Below are 19,555 nucleotides of genomic sequence, written 5' to 3' on the forward strand. Positions count from 1 at the left end.
TTTTTTTTTGGTCATGGAGAGTCCCTGGCTGCAGATCATGCATGAAATGTTCAAGTCTAGCAACAAAAAAACTTGTCAGTTGGGTGGCACTTTTACTAGTGAGATGTGATGCATATAATCACATATGCCACACAGTATAATCACAACCATGCAGTTGGTTAAATAATTAATTAGTTGAATTATTGAATTGAGATGTGGGTTTTCAAGAAATAGAATGTTCCATCCATCCATCCATCCATCCATCCATCCATCCATCCATCCATCCATCCACAATTTAAAACATTTCTATTACTTGCCATGCCCTTGCATTACAGATGAAACAGCTTGGGAGAGGAGGTTTTTTTTTTTAAATTGTACACTGATTGACTGTGATATACAAAATCGCACTATATCAATGTTTCTGAATTACCTCAATATATACAACAGCTTGGTTTCTTTGTACACATGTAACTGATTTGAAAACTATATGACACAATAAAATGTGTACTTTGCTTTGGTTGATTGCATTCTCTTTATTTCCTTTTGTCATCTTTTTTTAGGCAGGGATTCTTAAAGAATTAATTATTTATCATCTATCTGTCTGTCTGCCTGTCTGTCTATCTGTCTAATCTTATCTTAGTGGCTTCAAAATTTTTCTTTTGCTTAAATAGGAATTTGGGCCAGGCTAACCCACTAACCAATCATTTTATTAAGTAATTTATGCATGTATTTCCTGCTCTTCTCTGAAGACTTATAAGACTATTTCAGAACAAAACAAGAAAGGCATAGCAATTTTTTCTCTTCACACCAGTTTTCAGAAACACCAAAAAAATTAAAGATAGGTCTATAATATATAAGGTACTTTCCCTGCATGGTGAAGTAAACACGGAATTGATATCAAAGTTTTTTTTTTAATCAACTTGAGAAAAGTGCCTATTTTTACTGTACAATTGGTATATGTGGTGTTTGAATGTTCAGGGTCTCATTTGCAACAATATTCCTGATTTGTGAAGTAATGTTGGGTCTATCCAGTAAACGCTCACTTGTATTCCTGTTTTATTCCTGATGGCTCTATTTTCCTCCTGGGTCTCAAATTCCTTATAAAGAGCGTTAACTGAAGACCCTTTGGATTTAGATTTCAGCAGATTGATGAGCTGCACCCACTGAGAGAATAAGTCACTCTGCTTCTCTGGTGGAGCACAGAGTTCTAAGTAATAGGCACGACCGTTCACCAACTTAAGCTTGATCCGTCTCTTCTTAGCAGAGTGAACGGAAAGGTCTACAAACTTCAAAGGCAAAAACCTGCAACAAAGTTATCATGTCAGTTCCTGAAGGTAATATTTTATCAAATCACTACACTGAAAAGGACAGGAGAAGATTGGACAACTGTTTCAAGAGATTTAATTATTGATTTGGGTTGCATATAAACCGAAGAAATAGTACATATAAAGGAAGATTGGCTAATTGAGTGCATATGAGAGGAAGAAGCCTTTTAATACTATACTTAATCCAGACAGATCTTCCAACTTCCTGAATGGTAAAATAAGAAAAAAGTAATAATGCAGAAAAAATGTATACCATTTTAAGATACATTTCTAGTTTGCCCCATATATTAACCTAATGATATAATGTTCCATGCATACCCTTTTCTGTAGACATTACATTGGTGCTAGTTTCCAACTGGGGACACCTCCTATCAGCACCATGGTATTTGTTAGTAAGTTAATGGTAAAAACGTCGTAATAATTATCATGACTTAAAAAAAAAAAGCTAAGACATTCTAGAAGCATAAAGAATTCATGCATAATGAAGTTATACAGGTCAAACTTAATTTGATTGTTAGAAAGGGCCATTTCTTGAGAGCACATTGTGAGTTCTTGATGACATGGCTGCAATGGGGACATGGACATTGTCAAAATAGCTGCCCTAGTCAAACATAAAATATTTACTAGAAGGGAAACTGGTGGTGGTTATATAGACACCAGCTTGCTTGCTTCAGTTCTAACCTTAACTGTATCACTGAGCACATTGGTCTCTTTTCTCATTATGAATATCTAGATATTTATTCAAAGTATCTAAAATTTATCATGGAGTACCTACCTGGTAGTAAGTTAGTCTTTCCCTGAAATTTAGATAGATCTGTATTATTTTGCTGGCTTCATGTTTCACTTGTGGCTAACAAGGACTCCCAAATCTTTTTCACATATACCACTGCCAAACAGGTTTTCTCCATCCTCTCCTCATGCTGTTAATTTTTCCTACAGTACCTAGATGCAGAACTTTTCATTCCCCACATCAAATTCCATCCTATTCATTGTGGCCCACAGCTCAAGCCTGTTTTTTAAAATCTTCTGACCTCTAAAGGTCATCATCTGCAAACCTGATAGCAACCCCCATCTATGTAACTGATTAAAATGCTGAATAGGTCTCAGGAGCCCTGTGGCACTCAATACTTTTCTCCAAGCTGGAGCCATTACTGAGGCACTCTTTGGTGTGGTTATTCAGTCCATTTAGATACAGTACCATCCAGACTATATTTTACTATTTTATTAAGAAGAATATCATCAGAAAAAAGATGTGATTTGAGTGATTTTGGGAAGTGGTTTGCCATTGCCTACTTCCTAGGGCTGAGAGAAAGTGACTGGCCCAAAGTCACTCAGCTTGATTTGTGCCTCAGGTGGGACTAGAACTTATGGTCTCCCAGTTTCTAGCCTGGTGCCCTAACCGTTACACCACAGTGGCTCTTGTTCTATAACATAGGCTACTAATAATCCTCTTCTGATTTGTGGTGTTACATTAGAGAATTGGGCATTATATTTTCAGCCGTTTTGCCAATGGTGGTGCTACAAAAAATACATCACATACCTTCATCTTATCTGTGCCATCTTGTGTTGCAAGGACTGAAAATTAATTCATGAGCTAAAGATGGATTTCTGATTTTAAAAAGATTGATGAAGGGAAAATTAATAATTTTATGTACAGGCTTTGTTTACAAGGGAGAAAATGTGAAGAGTGGATAAATACTTCCACTATTTCTCCAAATCAGCATATGGCAAATAACTCTATACTTGGGTATTTTTTCTAGTATTAACTCACCTGGTGAGTACTAGTTCATCTTTAGAACATGAGTGCTGGGTAGATGATGGACAGGCTGAAATGTCTTCTTTGGAGGAATAGGGGGATGAATGGGCAAGCAGCATCACATTTGGTAATGACAATTTTGTGCTGGAGGCACATATGCCCATAGTCACATAGTTGGGACGATTATGAAGGTAAATTGATCCACCTCTCCTGTTTACCTGAAAAAAAGAAAGATACGTTTGTTCTAAGCATAATAAAGAAGTAAATGTTATTTTTACAGCACCTAAAACCTCAAAATATTTAAAAAAGAAAAAGAAAAGTAGGATGAAGCAGGTTATGTAGTTAAGAGAGAAAGATAATTAAATTTAAATCAGGACATGAGTCTGTACGAAGGAGTGGAGTGGCAATGATGCTCAAAAAAAGATCACTAAGTATGTGCTTAGCTGTACAACCAATTATAATACCATAGAATTAGTAGATATTCAGTAAACAGCAATGCTATACAAATGTATGCACCAGCCTACTATGGATGTAATGCTGGATATACTGAGGAATTCTACAGTATTGCAAATTGCAAGAGGTGCTAAAAATAAGACCGAGAAAAGCTGTACTAAAGTACTGCTAATGGGTGATTGTAGTGCCAAAGTTGGAGAAATCAGTGAATGTGGAATCACAGGAATATTTGGACCGAGTAAGTGCAGTTATTTAGAAGATTGGTTAATAGATTTTGTGAATTCCTTGTTTATTGCAAATGTCTGTTTCAAGCAACAACTTAAAAAAAAAGGACTGGAACATACTATGGGTTACTAATGCATAATATACGGCTTAAACCTAATTAGAATATTAAAGATAATAAATATCAGCAAGATAAGACTAGGAAAATATATAATCAGAATATAATATTAATGTGAGGAACAGAGTATGTTAACTTAGGTGAAAGAAAATCTGAGGAGCTGTGGGAAGAGATGAGACGTTATAATATGAAAAGATAGTCCTAAAATTTCAAAGAGGAAAAGATCCAAGTGGCTTTCAGAAGCAGCTATCATGATAACCAGGAAAAGACAGAGAGAAAACACCTTGGGTAACAAGAAAGGGCATAAAATGAATGAACAGGGATTTCTAGCTTCAAGCACAAAAGGAAAAGGAAAGATACCTCAATCAAGAATGTCAGCAAATAGGAAAATGAGATGAGAAGAAAATGAGTGTTTTAAAGAAAATTTATCGCTAAGGTAAAAATGCTCCAGAGTAATTATGGAAATTATGGAAAAGATCTGATGCAGGCAAATAAAAGGACCACAAATATCAAACAAGACTGGAACAATTATGTTCCATAATGGTTCCAATTATGGAACAATAAATATGGAAGAAGCCTAGAGACTGGAAACAGTTGATCTATACAAAAGAAGGGAGGTGCAAGAGAATGCACCACTTAACCATTGTGCTAATTCATCATTCAAGCACAGTTTTGTTTAAGAAGAATAGCCATATGTGGTCAGACAAATGCCAGATATCCAGGCAAGCTTCTGAAAGACAGAGATAAGAAATCAGATTGCTAAAATAAGTTGGATAATAGAGAGAGCAAGAGAATATGAGGAGGCTTACTTTTGATTCATTGGCTACAGGAAGGCCTTTCAGTAAAGCATGCCAGAATGCGGAACATGTTAAAGATATTGGGTATACAAAAACACCTGGCTATTGTTCTGAGGAATCTTTACATTGAATAAGAAACTACCTAGGAACTTAATTTGGAGAAACACACTGACTCAGAATACGTAAGGGAGTGAAGGAAGTGGAGATTAATCCTAGGGAAGAAGGAAATAACAGACAGACAAAATCCTGAAGGATAACAACACTTCAAAGACAACAAAGATAAAAATAGATAAAGCAATAGCCTTTACAGTGGTAGCATACAGCTGTGAATGCTGCATACTATGGAAGAACCAAAGAAGAGTCATGGATTTAGAGATAGCTGATAAGAGTATTATGGCCTATAAGAATAATCAATTAGTGATAGTCAAAAGAGACTTTGACTCTTCCCTTGAGGAAATGATCTATAAGCAGAAACTCACATAATTTGAGCATGTGAGTGAATGATGGATCAGAAAAAATTACTACTTTCAACAAAGCTGAGGGAAGTAGATGATGATGATAATGGATAAAGTATATGAATGAGCTCAAAATACGTATGTTCTTAGAAATGCTACAAGTTATTACAAAAGATATATCAAGATGGTGAACGGTTACCCATATCGTCACCAGGAGTTGAATCCAATTCAATGGCTCAAGTCTAAACAGAGCTAGTATAGTTAAAATGATGAAGAGCTATAAGGAAGTTTTGAAGAACATGAAGATGGCTGTTTTATGGGAATTAAGTACTTATTCCAAGTTCCTTTTGTTGCGTGGAGCTCAAGAGTACTTTAGTTCCAGGATAAAAACCTGCTTAGGTATTATACAACTGACAAGGGCTACTTTTGATTAAATTAGCAATTCTATTGCCATGTTTTGATAAGCACCTTAAAGAGTATATATAAAGCAAAAGCTAAAAAACTGCAGCATTGGAACAGCTAAATTACGTTTATTTATTCTAAATTTTATACACAAACAGACACATGTACGTATCTCTCTCTCTTAGAAATTGAGTCTGAGTAGTGGATAATGTATCACAGTGATTAATTGGTAGCTAGTTTGATCTAAATTAAGTCTTAGAAAATGGTTCCAAGTATAACTCAGTAAAGGTTTGCTACAGATAACTTAAGAGGTCATAATTGGCACATCAGTTTAAGCTAATACACTGTTGTTTCTTCCTTCCTTGAAGGAGAAGGAAGCTTCAGTGGAAAGCAAGGAGGCTGAACCCATAAGATTTTCCTTACCCAGGTTCTGGGGTCTAGCATGCAGATTGATCTATATCTCACCCCTTCAACTTCTACCGAAGCTCCTATTTCAGACCTTCAGCCTGAACTGACCCTTAAGTATCTAACTCCACCACTGTGTGCAAGATCAGAATGCTGAAAGGTACAGGGTTACTCTGCCTAGTGCATAAGAGCTTGTGTGGCAGGCTAGTCAAGCTGCTGGAAACAACATTCGTGGCAACCTGATTTCATGTCTTGTGTCCAGATATATTGAACATTGTGCTTATCCTGATTATGGGATTCTTGCTTGTTACTCAGCAATGTTTTTCACTTCCTTTTGACTCACTAACAGCTTGATCACTCTGTTTAGCAAGTTTTTGTGACCTGACTTGCACATTTTCTGATCTTGGCCAGCTCAACATCTCTCTCCCCTTACCCTCCTCCCGAGTTTGTGGGACAGAAACGGAAAGTTGCCCCCATGCTATAGCAGTCTCTTGAGACCTCAGTTCATAGTATCACATAATTCTTTTCTGATAGAGTTGGAAGGGGCCATCTAGGCCAATTAGTCCAATTCCCTGCACAGGTAGAAGAATCCAAAGCAAAGCATCTAAGAAAGTTGAGTATCAAGATATGAATCAGATCTGCCATTAGAATTAATACAGTAGTTTTAATGTCTTTCCTGAGCTGATGAGCTGCTGACCCCGAGAAGTTCAATTCAGTTCAATTCAATTCTGACAGAATTAAGTTTGTTAATGGGGCCTTAACTAAATCATTATTGATTGCAGGGAGTGATTCACCATAAAGAGTTACCTTTGGGGAGTTAAATAAAATAATAATAAAGCTGGGTATTGTTGCTTTATTTTTTATTTTTTTACTAGAGATTAAAAAAAAGCTACAAAGCAATTGTTGGACATTCTAGCAACAATTATACTTTCTGGGTAACGGAGGGATGCATGCCTTAAAGAGTATGATATGCAAACGAAGTATTTCATATACTTTACATAGTATGCAAGCCCTTTGTGGAAGCTTTGTGGGTATTGCACTTCTACTTTTGATTCCATATATGCAATGCCTGGGTGGCCTGAGTAGTTTTACACTGAGAATGAAAAGAATAGGGGACAGGAGGGAAGTCTGGGGGAATTCACAGCCTAAAAGCTATGGGGTTTGGTGATAAACTTTAAATTAGGAATGGATATGGTGCTTCAGTAGGGAATAGAATTGCTGCAAAACTATATACACCTACTATATACGTACTCTTTTTCTAACCTATCCAAAAGAATGTGGCATTGAAAATCTAGAAGCCTGTTTTCTTTAAAAATACTAGCCTTGAAGACAGATCAAAAAGATTTAATCCAAATTGGTTGAATCCAATCAATTATTGTAATTCTCAGTATCCAAAGTGGTTTCTTAGAAAATTTAGTTACTTCTTGTTTCAAGGTAGAAAGGAAAGAACATTAACAGCTTCTCTGATTAAAAATTAGTCAGTCCTCCTCCTGCCCTCTACGTTGTCAGGTACTGAGGGAAAAGCTGGAGGGAGCGAGTGGTAGGATAACCTTTCCATCTATCTTTCTTACTTTTTCAGTCCCTGTACCTGAAAATCTTTCTACCAATTAAACAAATGCACTTCAAAAAATAAATTACCTGAACAAATTTACTCTCAAACACAGGAGCAGATTTCAAGGGAATATATTCTCCTCTGTCAAGAACTTTCTGAAGATCTCCCATAGTAAGTTTGCTGATTTTGCAGGTTGTGTTTTTAAAGCTTTTAAAAGTGGCAGCTGCTTATTATACCTAAACACAAGACAAGAACAAATGATACTCTTACAGAGGAACCATTTACTAATGGAAATAATGCCGTATCAGACTATTTCAGAATATTGGAGACTGCTATGGAAACATTGATTTTCAAACTCTTTGAAAGGCATATCATGCATTGGACTACATTACTATGCTGAATTATGTGCTTAGGGGCTATTTCTGTAAAAAGAGATGTCTGTGACATTTGGACATGATCATGTTCAGGCATGTTATTTTAGATGTCAAGGGACACTTGCTGCCATTTTGCTCTGAGCACATAATATAAAGATGGAGTTAAGGAAGCAGATTCAGAGATGGATAACTGCTTTTGAGGGCTTTCAGGGAACTTCACTGGTGGGCCACTAAAATGATCTAGGAATGATAAATAATTATAATGGGATATGAGGATTAAGACTTTGCAATATAAGAAGAGATTGTAGTAGACTCTTCTGATAAATTTCAGCAATGTGGCAGGTAATACTCTCTGGGGAGGCCAAACCCTGCAACAAATACATAGTATACCAGGACAGACAGTCGTCACTGAGCTGGGTTCAGCAGAGACCTCTACCAGATAACTTGAAGCATCATTCATGGAGAATTTCTGTACTATATAGCCATGTAGTTTATAACACATACCTTTGGTGTATTTTTATAGAAATGGGCAAATTGTTATTTTTCGCTTGTAATGCATTTTTACAAATATTTTTTCAGTATACACTATATGAATTCTCCTTAATATGTATTTGCTGAGACACAGAGGTTTTTGGCATTCATGTGTTTTCAAGTTCACATCCAAGTTTGATAGAATGGGTTTGTACTGGGTAAGTTCACATAAAAAAGCATCCACATCAAGCACATTTCTATCATTCCTGTTTTGGATTTTAGCAACTAATAAACCAATCCTCCTTAAGTAGGTAAAGATATTCTCCTTACTGAGTTTTCAAAACATTATTTTTTTTAGCTTAAACATCAATAAGATGGCAGGCCAATAAGCAAGCTTATGTGCATGTGTATGTATGTTACATTTACATAATGAAAAAGTTACCTCTTTCTAATAAAGTGTCTCCCTAAAAAAGGGCATTTACTCAAAAAAGTAGAGATAGCAGCTGAAACCATACGATCAAAACTCTGTCCTTTTTTAACATGCATCCCAGATGCAATGCATGAAAAAAGAGACTGTTGCAGATGCCGTCTTGATTTTTTGACCCCCAACATGGATGTCCCTGGTTCCTAAATCTTATGTTCCTTTTTTTTTTTTAGGTCATTTAATTTTTTCAAGATGAACAAACCAATCAAAACGGTAATGATTAAATAAAGGTCAACAAGTAAGTGCTCCCTTGTAGAACTTTCCAAGCAATGGTTAATATTCAGAAGTGAGGTCAAGTTGTGTCACAATAAGAGGATACACAAGACAGAATAGCCTACCTGACATCATAATGTGCAGCTTGAAATGACAGACGTTAGTAAGCGTAAGAAGAATCATGGAAGTAGCTTGTGAGGAAATGGCTATATGTAACCTCTTTTTGGTGCAGTTGCTTTTTCTGTCCATGGGCTTTTTTTCATTGATGCATGAGAAACTCCAAATAAGCAATCCCCACCATTATCTGATATTGTTCATTAGCCTTGACATATTGTTTAATATTAATGCTTTATACATTCTGGGTGTTTCAGCACATACACATTTATTTCAGAGTGAAATATGTTAAAGAGCACAATGAACCAAAATATTATTTGATTATATTGTCAATTGTTTTTGGCAAATGCTAGCAATGAAGAAAATAAACACTGAAAGCCTTGAGACAGCAAATATATGGTCAATAATGCACAATAAACACTATCCCTGCATACTATCATAATTGGACACATTGTGGAATTCTTAGAAGTAGACCAAGCACATTGCACATTTCAGAAGTTGTTACCAGATAAAATTCAGTAAAATGATCAGAATAGGGATGTGAGGAGCTGAGGACATTTAATCTCTGGACTGTCTTCAGTACTGAACATTACAGGCAGCTATCTTTGCCCAAACTGATGAAATTATTTTTTAGTGACAAGCTTTTAGTGGTTGAAAAACCCTCCATGATTAATACTTGCCTAACTCATCAAGCAGGGTTATTGTGAAGAACAGAATGAAAAATTATAGTGTATGTATCTTACCAAGTCATTCTGTGTTCTAAGTCCTAAATATGTCCACAGAATTAAAATTGCCTGGTATTCAAGTTACTTTCTTAAAGATGGGCCATAATCAAAAAGCTAAAAGTTCAGTATTAGGATTGAGAGCATTTAGAAAGTGACATAGTAAAATTAATCAATACATCACAAAATTCTTATATAAAACTGTGTAGGTTGTCTGTATGTTCCTAGACTTACCTTCACTCTGGTCAGGAGCAAACAGTGGATACAATAAAAAAAGATTTGAAAAATAAACCAACCTATCCAGTCCTAGTATGTTCTGAGATAATAATGCCTTATTAGCATATTTGAGTCAAACAAAGGAATCACTACATACAATGATTGCTTAACCTTTTCATGGTGAGATAAGCAAGTGTTTTCCCCAAGAGTCATAGCAAAGTATGAGTATTGTTGGAAAAGTACGCATTTCTGTACACTAGGCATAGAGTCAACATCAGTGAGCTAACTTAACTTCAGCAAAAAAGTAAAAGCAACTTTTTAAAAGCAACTCTGTAAAATAACATATAAGTTCGGTTCATATTAAACTCATCATGCTATTTAAAAATAGCTTGTTAGATGTTAAAATGCAGACTTGAAAAACAGGCGCTACACTAATTGTGTATCACTATATCCTTAATTCCACAATTTCAGACTTGACTTCTGTGCAGTAGATTCTCAATAGAAAGTTTGCTTAATTATTTTCTCATATCATTTTGATAAAAATACAATTAAGATAAAGATTGAAGGCAAAAGGAGAAGAGGACGGCAGAGGATGAGATGGTTAGATAGCATCACTGAAGCAATGAGCATGAAACTGAGCAAACTCAGGGAGGCAGTGAAGGACAGGAAGGCCTGGCGCAATATGGTTCATGGGGTCACGAAGAGTCGGACACGACTTAACGACTGAATAACAACAACAACAATTAAGATTTCCTAGATGAGCACAGGGTATACTGTAGTTATATTGAGTTGAGCAGCTGCCTTTGTTATTGTCCAGAATACCTAGTAGTGTCTTCCAATTATAGATGGTTATTGCAGGTCCATACAAATAACTAATTTTGCTCATCTCATGGAAAAGGAGAAGAAGAAAGGAACTTTGTGGTTTCATTGGTGTAGAGTGCAACTTTACAATTCTTCAACATCACAGCTAATGGAGACATTTCTTGTTCTAGCAGATTGAAGCTTCAGTTCAATTGTTAAGTAAAGCATAAGGACAGCGGGAGAAACAGAAAGCTAGAAACGCGTCTGGTAAACACAGACTTAGGTGAGAAATAAAAAAAAGAAGCTCAGGACTCTTCAGTTGGTCAGAACTTTGTGGTGAGCAAAAGGGCAACAGCAACACTAGGATGGTCTTCTGATGGGATCCTGGGTGATGACAACCTGAGTTTGCAGGCCACAAATTGGATGCTTGGACTAGATACTCTGCTGCTTCTGTTCTCCCATCTCACCTCCTCCATTGTCCAGTCCTGCAAATAACAGTAACTTAATTTAGGCAGAGCTGCTCAATAAGTCTGCTTCTTCTCTGTGCTGTTGCTTGCTTCCACCTCACAGCCCAAATCTTGGTGGCTAGCTAGAATTTTGGCTCCTGTGGAAATGGGGTTGGACAATGACATTCAGTACAACTTTCATCTTGAATGTTATAGATAACATACTACTTCCATCCAGCTGTTTATCTCTCAAATGCTATAGAACTGACAAGATAATTTGGGTCCTTTTCTTGGCATTTCTTTTTATATAACTGGTTAGAAAAAAACCCTCTCTTGTACACACTGATTGTTTTTCAGTTTTATGCAAGTCATGTCTCTCAATTTAAGCCATTGGTTCCAAAAAGTTGCATTCTCAGCTTCCTTTTCATCTTCCAACATTTTTCAAGATCCCAAAGCACTGCACAGAATACATCTCTAAAAATTATTGAATCAGTTGAAGTGCAGTCGCCGATAATGATGTCATCCAGAATGACATCTTTGATGTCATCCAGAAATTTAGAAAATTCGTAAAAACATATCCACAATAGTGTACTGGATTATTTTCAAGATCTGAGGCCAAACAATGTATTTTAAATCATAAATATAAATGTATTTATTTTTAAAAAAAAATATCTCTCCCAAAACAAATCGACTGTAGGAGTGGATTTTGCAGCTTTTGTTGGAGTATGGTAAAATTGTAATAGAACAGAAATGAAAAGGGAGTACATAAAATCCAGTAACCTAAGTTTTACAATTTGTTTACTAAGATGCGGTTTTATGATATAAAACTACAATATTCCCCAATCCTGCATCACACTTGCTTATATAAAATCTCTGTATAAGTACTGGACATAAATTATTTCCTTGTTTTCCATTTTTTCTACTTGTCTTAGAAGGGTTGTGCCAAAAATCCTGACTCAGGATTGTACAGATTTACATACTGGCTCTCAAGGAAGCTATTTTGTTTCTTAAAATAAAAGATGAGAGACAGCTATGATGAAAGAAATCCAAAGCTCATGACTAATTGGTTTTCTCGATGCAAAGAAGATGCAAAGCTCCAAGTGAGAGGGATTTCCCACAGGAAATAGATAAGTTTGGTCAAGTTTGCCTGGGCCCACATCTTCCACATTTTTCAGAGGAAGGAAGCAATAGTTAGCCTTGTAATCACTGATATTTTGGTGTGGTGATGAAAATCAGAACTGATGGAGAAAGACATTTTCTGCACATTAATATTGGAGGTATCATACTTATCAGAAATTATATAAAAGTAGTGGAAGGTAATCTGTAACAAAGAGAATATGTGAAACCTTTAGTCTTATCAAGAGATAAAATAAAAATTTCTAAGGCAGAATTTGACCACATTTATGATAACAAATCTTTTAATATTCCAGTGAAGATTATGGGCATTCTTAAGAATAAATACTTAAGATCTTTGCTTTCAAACTCAATCAAGCACCTTCTATTTTCATTTTTTTTCTGGCAGCTGAGTTGAAGAGTTCATTATACTAGTAATTTTCACAAAGAGCGCTAAACCACTTTCAGATGACAATTTTCAGTTCTAGCCATTTCCCATAAGGTTTGAACTGGTGATATATGAAAGACTTGGCATCTGTTAGCAAAACCCTTAGTCATTCAGTTCTCTGAAAATGAAGTATTACTTCTTTTGTATGACATAAAGGCTGACAGAATTTAATATCCTTCTGCAAGAGAAAATGAGAAATATAATTGTTATAATAATGCCTTAGAGATAGGTCTGGGGGGAAAAAGTGATCAGGTCAGCTTTTTACTCTGTTCACACACGTCATTTTTTTTCACATATAAGTGACTTGTTTAGTGATCCAGAAAGGATTTTGATAGCAACTGACCCAAACAGAGAGAGGGCACACTAAATTTCAGAACTGAACAAGGGATGTTAAAAAAGAATTTGAAATCTTCAGAGAATGAGAAGATAAAAAATATATGAAAGGAAATTTTAGAAGTAAAATTCTATTGTGTAAAACACTAACAATATACTTTATTTTCCTAATAGCACATCATCTAGAAAATGGGTAGAGAACCTATGGTCCCCTACATGTTGGATTACCATCTTATCACAACTGATAATAGGCTGCTAAAAGCTGTCAACTGGAAGGCCATATGCTTCCCTTTCTGATCTAGAATTAATGATTACACATCCCTTAAATTCTCTGTTAAAATTAAACTATTATCAAAGTATATAAAGGATGGCAGAATTTGAGCATTATTTATATTGACCCATAGCTATTAAGAAACAAGATGTTTCTCAGTACCATTAGCTTGCTTGACATCTTCAACAAGGGACCTTCTGCAAACTGTTGTTTCCTTCCCAGAAACAATTTCTCTTGCTTGATAACTACTGATGTTTCTCAACCTCAGCAACTTTAAGATGGGTGGACTTCAACTCCCAGAATTACCCAGTCAGCAGATTATTGTCAGCTATCTACTTTGCTCCTCTCCCCCAACATTACTTCTTTCCTTCCATTCATATACAGTGTTTCTCTGTACAGTTTCTCTATATAGTTCTCTGTACTGAATAAGTGACCAGTAAGTACATAGCTTAAAGTTCATTATTTCATCAAATTTCTGCAGTTTTCCTAAGCCTTGCCAAAGTGACCTGACTTTTGTTATTTACCTGAGTTTTTTTTTTCCTAATGGCAGTTGCAATATCAATGCTAATGTGAAGCTAATAAGTAGTGGTTGAATAAAGTATTAGTCATAGACATGATTGGAAACAGAGCTCATGTGGTTTGCCCCATAAGTAGTGAAGCCAATGTTTTGGAATGAAAAATTCAGCAGTCATACAATTGCATTATTTGGTTTGGCTGAGATGTTTTTGGATTACAACTCACAGTCCCATGCCATTGTCCTGAAGATATGAGTTGTAGTTCAAACAACTGGAGAGCACCAAGTTGCCAATCTTTGCTGCATGTAGCAGTAACCTAGGAATATGTGCTTTCAGTCATTACCCTCTGGAATGCTGCAATATCAACATCAATCAGGCCTTCCCTGTTATGAGATGTTCTATTTATTTTATTAATATTTATTGTGTGGATTTTTTAGATTAGAAATGATTTTAATGGTCCTATCATGTTTTTTCCTATTGTATTGTGTACATTGTTTAGTACTTTAATGATATTATGCAGTTTAGGAACATTTAACATTAATAATAAACATGGGGTTCAGTTTCAATTCCGCAATTGATATAAGATCAGAGAAAAAAGGTAGCTCAAATCTTCTATAGAAGCATCATGTACATTTGGCCAACCCCCCTAAAAACCACTGGAAAGCTTTCTGATGATACAAGGATAAGAATTCAAGAAAATATCTTAGATATTTCATAAGCAGAATAAATCTAGTTGTGGGATAAGAGAAGGTGAGTAATGGATCTAAATAATAACTATAATAACAAAAAAATCTTAATAACCAGTATTTCATTTTGAATAAAACTATGGTATTAATATATGCAATACTATCTCAAATAACTGTGGTTGAAACCCACTTTCACTCTTTCCATTAAAAAAACAGGCCCTTTTCATTCTTTACTTTCCTGAACTGATCCAATTTTAAAAATGCATGGGAGAGTTTGAGAGAATAATTTCTTCTTGTTCTGTGATGAAAGCCATTCTATTAATGGAACAAGTATACTGGCTTTCATTATCTATCTACATTACATAATTAGGCTAACAATGAACAATTACAGTGACCTGTAAAAATTGTATGCCTATTACCACAGACTATCCTATGCTAAGGCAAGACATTTCATTAAATGACTTATGCTTAAGTTATGCGTGTTGCTATGCATAACAATTTAGAAAGCTTTGCTTGGTACAATGCTTCGCTTGATGGGGATGCTAGTCTATAATCTAATTTTGAATATGTACTCTTACAACACAATGCTCTATATATATCTACTCAGAAATGAAGGAGAGAGTAGAAAACTATAGTCAAAATATAAATGTAGGATTATAGATGTAAAGTGAAATATAAGTCCAAACTAAGCTTCAGAGAAGAGCTATTAATAAGCATAAGGAAAAGACCTATCAATAAAGCCTGTCAAGATGTCTAGAAGAACAGCAAAAAACTTACTTTAGCACTGATGAGAAAACAGTGAATGAACATGCCAGTCTTGGCAACTAATCTTAGAACACTGAAGTGTGAGAATTATGAAATACAAGGTGAAAGGCATTTTTGATGGGGCCCAGAAATTTACAGAAACACACAGGAAAAAAAAAATCAGAATAAATAGTAATGGTGATGACCCAAAGAATCAATCTGGATTAATGGCATTTGTAAAATAATATTTTTGAAATACAAAAAGAAGGTTAAGTAGTGATTCCTTCCTAAGAGTTACACAAATGTTGATTTTTTACATTTTTGTATATATCCTGCTTAATAAATCACGCTTTTTTATTTCTAATCTGGTTATGATGTTCAGTGAAGAGGGCAGATAAACCAAAGGATGGGATAGTCCAATAGCTAGTTAATCTGCAGGGCAAGTATCTGACACTATTGACATTAGGCTAAACAGTGTTAAAGTTTCTTTACTCCACTTAATATTCTTCTATAGAAGAAATTTTCACTGTCATTGCTTGGATTATTCCCAAATGGATATAGGATTGCAGTCAGTCATGAAGCCATGGAGTACCAAGGTCAGTATCAAATCAGTTTTAAGCCATACATTCTACACTGGATTAGCAAAAATAGTACTTTTACTAGCCTTGATTCTAGTCTAGAATCACATGCATTACTCATTTCACTGTGCTTTTTTATAGCTGATTAGCAATAAATGTTATTTTAAGTCAAACTATAATTTATGGAATTTTAAAAAACAAGTATTTCAAGCAGTCATAAGAGCAATAAAGCTATGTAAGGGGAAGAACTGAACTGAAAATATTTTTTTCATTATGCAGCACCCTGAAAGCAACGTTACAGTTATTTACCTAAAACTGAATTAATTTCTTTCATTTGTTACTTAACACCTAGAAGTGCCACATTATGCAAATGACTATGGATCAATTACACTTAACTGCAGCAGTGTTCATGAAGCATACAATTTTTAAAATGTACAAATATTCCATACAGTAGTTAAACATTCACTTTTCTACTTTTCAGTTTCTTAGATGATTTAAATCCTATATTTTTAAATTAATCTGCATTAGTGATGTTTCATAAATCATATACGCTAAAGTATCTTCCAGGGACTGAAGTTTTAAGATTACTCAACAAAGATAATACAACCTTTGCTCCAGTATATTTGTGCTCATTTAATTTTTGAACCACAACGTCCTTTCCCCAAGACTGAAAGCAGTGATTTTTCTCCCTTATTAAACAACAAGGCTTAACACAATCACCTTTTAAATAATGATTCAGGATTTTTTTTATTCATTTAAATTTCAGTATCATTACAGAAAATGTTATGGTACAGAGTTGACATTAGTTTTTATTTCTTTTCTCATTTAATTTCCACATGAATGCTGGTAACACTAATATCTGTACAAGATCAGTCTTTGATTTTTTTTTTAAGATTTTAATTCTGTACATTTTAAATGTATTGGTTAAAAAGGCTGTCAGCACTTAAGGAAGCAATTTTTTGTTGTTTGTTTAAACAAAAGGTATCCAGTTACTGCCCAATAGTACTGAGCTGGGTGGCTGCTGGGATGACAGATATCCCTGAACGCGCAGCAAGGAGGAAAACCTTGGGGCTTGATCGGGTTCCCAGGGCAGCCACTCTGCTTTTGGCACTGTGCACATCAACACGAGATACAATAAAGAACAAGCAGAAGCTCTCTGTGAAGCAGTTATGAAGCATACTAAGAAGGGAAAATCCAAGTGTTGTCTACACTAGTATAAATAAGCAGACAGCCTTGTTTTAAGAGCATAAGTAGTTGAATCTTAAAGATGAGAAAAAACACAAGTTCTGCAGGCACCTACCGCTGTCTACTAAAAGCTACTGCTATTGGAACTAGCATTGAACACACAAAGCAATCGCAAGAAATGAAAAAGTTGCTTTGATATAATCAGAATAAATTCTTTTAAGATTTGTTTTTAAAGTTTTTTAAAAGGTATTTATTTAAATCCATTTGAAATATAGTTCAAGGTGTTTATACTGATCAACTTTTATCCAAATCAGAAAAACTAGCTGTGCCGTTGCATATTACAGGATACAGTCAATGATATGTGGACATGCATCAAAACTTTTCTCCTGCTGGTAACATCATAGTCTTCCAATGACCATGACGTCAACCACCTCTCCCTTATGAAGTTCCACATACTGCTCTGTCTTTGGAGGTAGCATCAACAGTCCATTGGCACTGCGCATACTCATCAGACGACTGCTCATCTGATTCCCTACAGAAAGCAAAAAAGATTCATTAGCAGGGCAAATGCCACAAACTAGAGCTATATATGAAGTCACTGGCCAAGAAATGAATCATCAGCCTTTTCCCCAGAATTCTTACAGTGCAATATTAATTTCCATTACCAATCAGTATTATAATATGGGATTGAATTTCTCCAATAATTCTCTCATATAGAAGCAAGGAACCTTTTAAATCCCAAATAATGATTTTCCTTTTAAGTGACCTTCTGAGAACTGCATGCTGGCCATGGATAGTGATAAATCCAAAAGTTGGTAGGCCAAAACTGCAAACCACCCTTTCAAAGAAGTCTTCTCCTGCAACAAAGCAAATGGCTTAAAAAGTACCAATTGTGGTTAATACAGTCCCGTATTAGTACATTTCTTCTGCCGCAGCATAAGAGCTTAATAGTGATCAAGTCCAGCATTCTTTCTCATTACAACCTCCTGGATTCTGATAGGAAACCAAAGCACAGTGCATAATATCACAACTAATTCTCTCCTTTTGTTGGGTCCAGCAACTAATATTTAGCGACATGTAATTTTTTATTTTGGAAGCAGCATACAGATATTATTACTGGTAGCCACTGAGAAGCTTATTTTATTTTAGTAATGCAAAAGTGGATTAGGTTTCATGACTTAGTCTAATGCGTAAGATAAACTGACACCCATCTCTTCATCTTGTGGTAACAGATTTCATGGATTAATTATTGTAATTATTATAATATTCCAGAAATTTGAAACATAGTGACAGGGTGATCCCTATTTAAAGTGGCTATTGAAATACAATAACTGAAATGAAATTTCTAAAATACAGTAATACTATTCAAATAAACTTCCTGGAACACAATTCAACATTTGGATATTTATCTGGTTCATTTCTAGGATGCACTGGTGATAAGTTCAATTTTGCATTGGGCAACACATGTCCAGTTTGTTAAGGCTCAGTTCTTCTCTTTTTTACAATATGGTAATATTACTGCAAAATCATACCTTCATCACTTTCAATTAAGGACTTTTCAGGTAAGCCTTTTTCTTTGAGAGATACTTGGAAAAATAAGGAAGCAAAACACCATTAAAATATTTTTCTTTAATATGGGAATATAGGAGACTTTTGTTTATTGAATCAGACCATTGGTCTGTGTTGCCTACTGCTGTAATTGCTAATGGATTTCTCCAGGATATCATGAGGATTCTTTTCCATTGCTGCTTGGTGATGCTGGGATTGAATCTGGGAACTTTTGCAAAGTGTGTGCTCTACTGCTGAACCATGTATCCTTTAAGTACAAAAGTTACTTAAAACTATTCATGGGTTGATGTTAAAAGTGGCATTTTCTTAACATAAATAACAGAATGATCCATTAATTATATCACAATTTCACATGCTCCTAACAAGACTACTGAAGCAGCTTTCTCAGAAAAGCACTAGAAACAATCTTTCTGATTGCAAAACAGCTTCAACGAATGTATGAAGACTAATAGGCCAATTAAAGCATTAAAGGTTCTTTTTGTTATTGTAATGTTTGAGACTTTTAGTCCTTCTGAAGAATCATCTAACATAAATATGGGTGAAGAAGGTCAATATCTACATCTGGTAATGTGAACATGCATCATATTGAATTATTCTTACTCAAAGTTGCATTCTATGCACATATACATACATACATACATACATACATACATACATACATACATGTATACTTCCAGTGTATATAAATTACAAACTTAGTACTCTTATTTCTGAGAGGGTATTTTGGGGGATTACATGGGAAGTTATGGCAGCTACAAAGTCACCTTTATACCCATTTTGAACCTACTTCTGTGAGATTCTGACTGTA

At 35.1% G+C, this 19,555-nt stretch overlaps 2 protein-coding genes across 10 annotated transcripts in view; both read right to left on the minus strand.

The window, feature by feature from the left end:
- Window positions 1-16,147, minus strand: part of GARIN2 (golgi associated RAB2 interactor family member 2) — a 28,733-nt gene extending 12,586 nt beyond the window's left edge. Inside the window, exons 1-3 of one of the 2 annotated variants that reach the window (XM_088145621.1) lie at window positions 7,551-16,147; window positions 3,076-3,278; window positions 1,023-1,281 (exon numbers count right to left, since the gene is read on the minus strand). In XM_088145621.1, the coding sequence (XP_088001747.1) occupies window positions 1,023-1,281; window positions 3,076-3,278; window positions 7,551-7,634 (546 nt within the window). In that variant the 5' untranslated portion in view covers window positions 7,635-16,147. The remainder of the gene's footprint in view (window positions 1-1,022; window positions 1,282-3,075; window positions 3,279-7,550) is intronic. The other variant, XM_025164259.2, reaches the window with a different exon arrangement.
- A 554-nt stretch (window positions 16,148-16,701) lies between these two features.
- GPHN (gephyrin) overlaps window positions 16,702-19,555 on the minus strand; it is a 284,049-nt gene continuing 281,195 nt past the window's right edge. For 4 of the 8 annotated variants that reach the window (XM_088145626.1, XM_088145622.1, XM_088145627.1 and 1 more), the window contains one exon: window positions 16,702-17,710. In XM_088145626.1, coding sequence (XP_088001752.1) covers window positions 17,577-17,710 — 134 coding nt within the window. In that variant the 3' untranslated portion in view covers window positions 16,702-17,576. The remainder of the gene's footprint in view (window positions 17,711-19,555) is intronic. The other 4 variants (XM_088145623.1, XM_088145624.1, XM_088145629.1 and 1 more) reach the window with 1 other exon arrangement.

The sequence above is a fragment of the Python bivittatus genome, unplaced genomic scaffold (genome assembly GCF_059951505.1).
Source record: "Python bivittatus isolate LINGU-HERP-01145 unplaced genomic scaffold, Pbiv_v1 ctg000480_np1212, whole genome shotgun sequence".
Classification (NCBI taxonomy): domain Eukaryota; kingdom Metazoa; phylum Chordata; class Lepidosauria; order Squamata; family Pythonidae; genus Python; species Python bivittatus.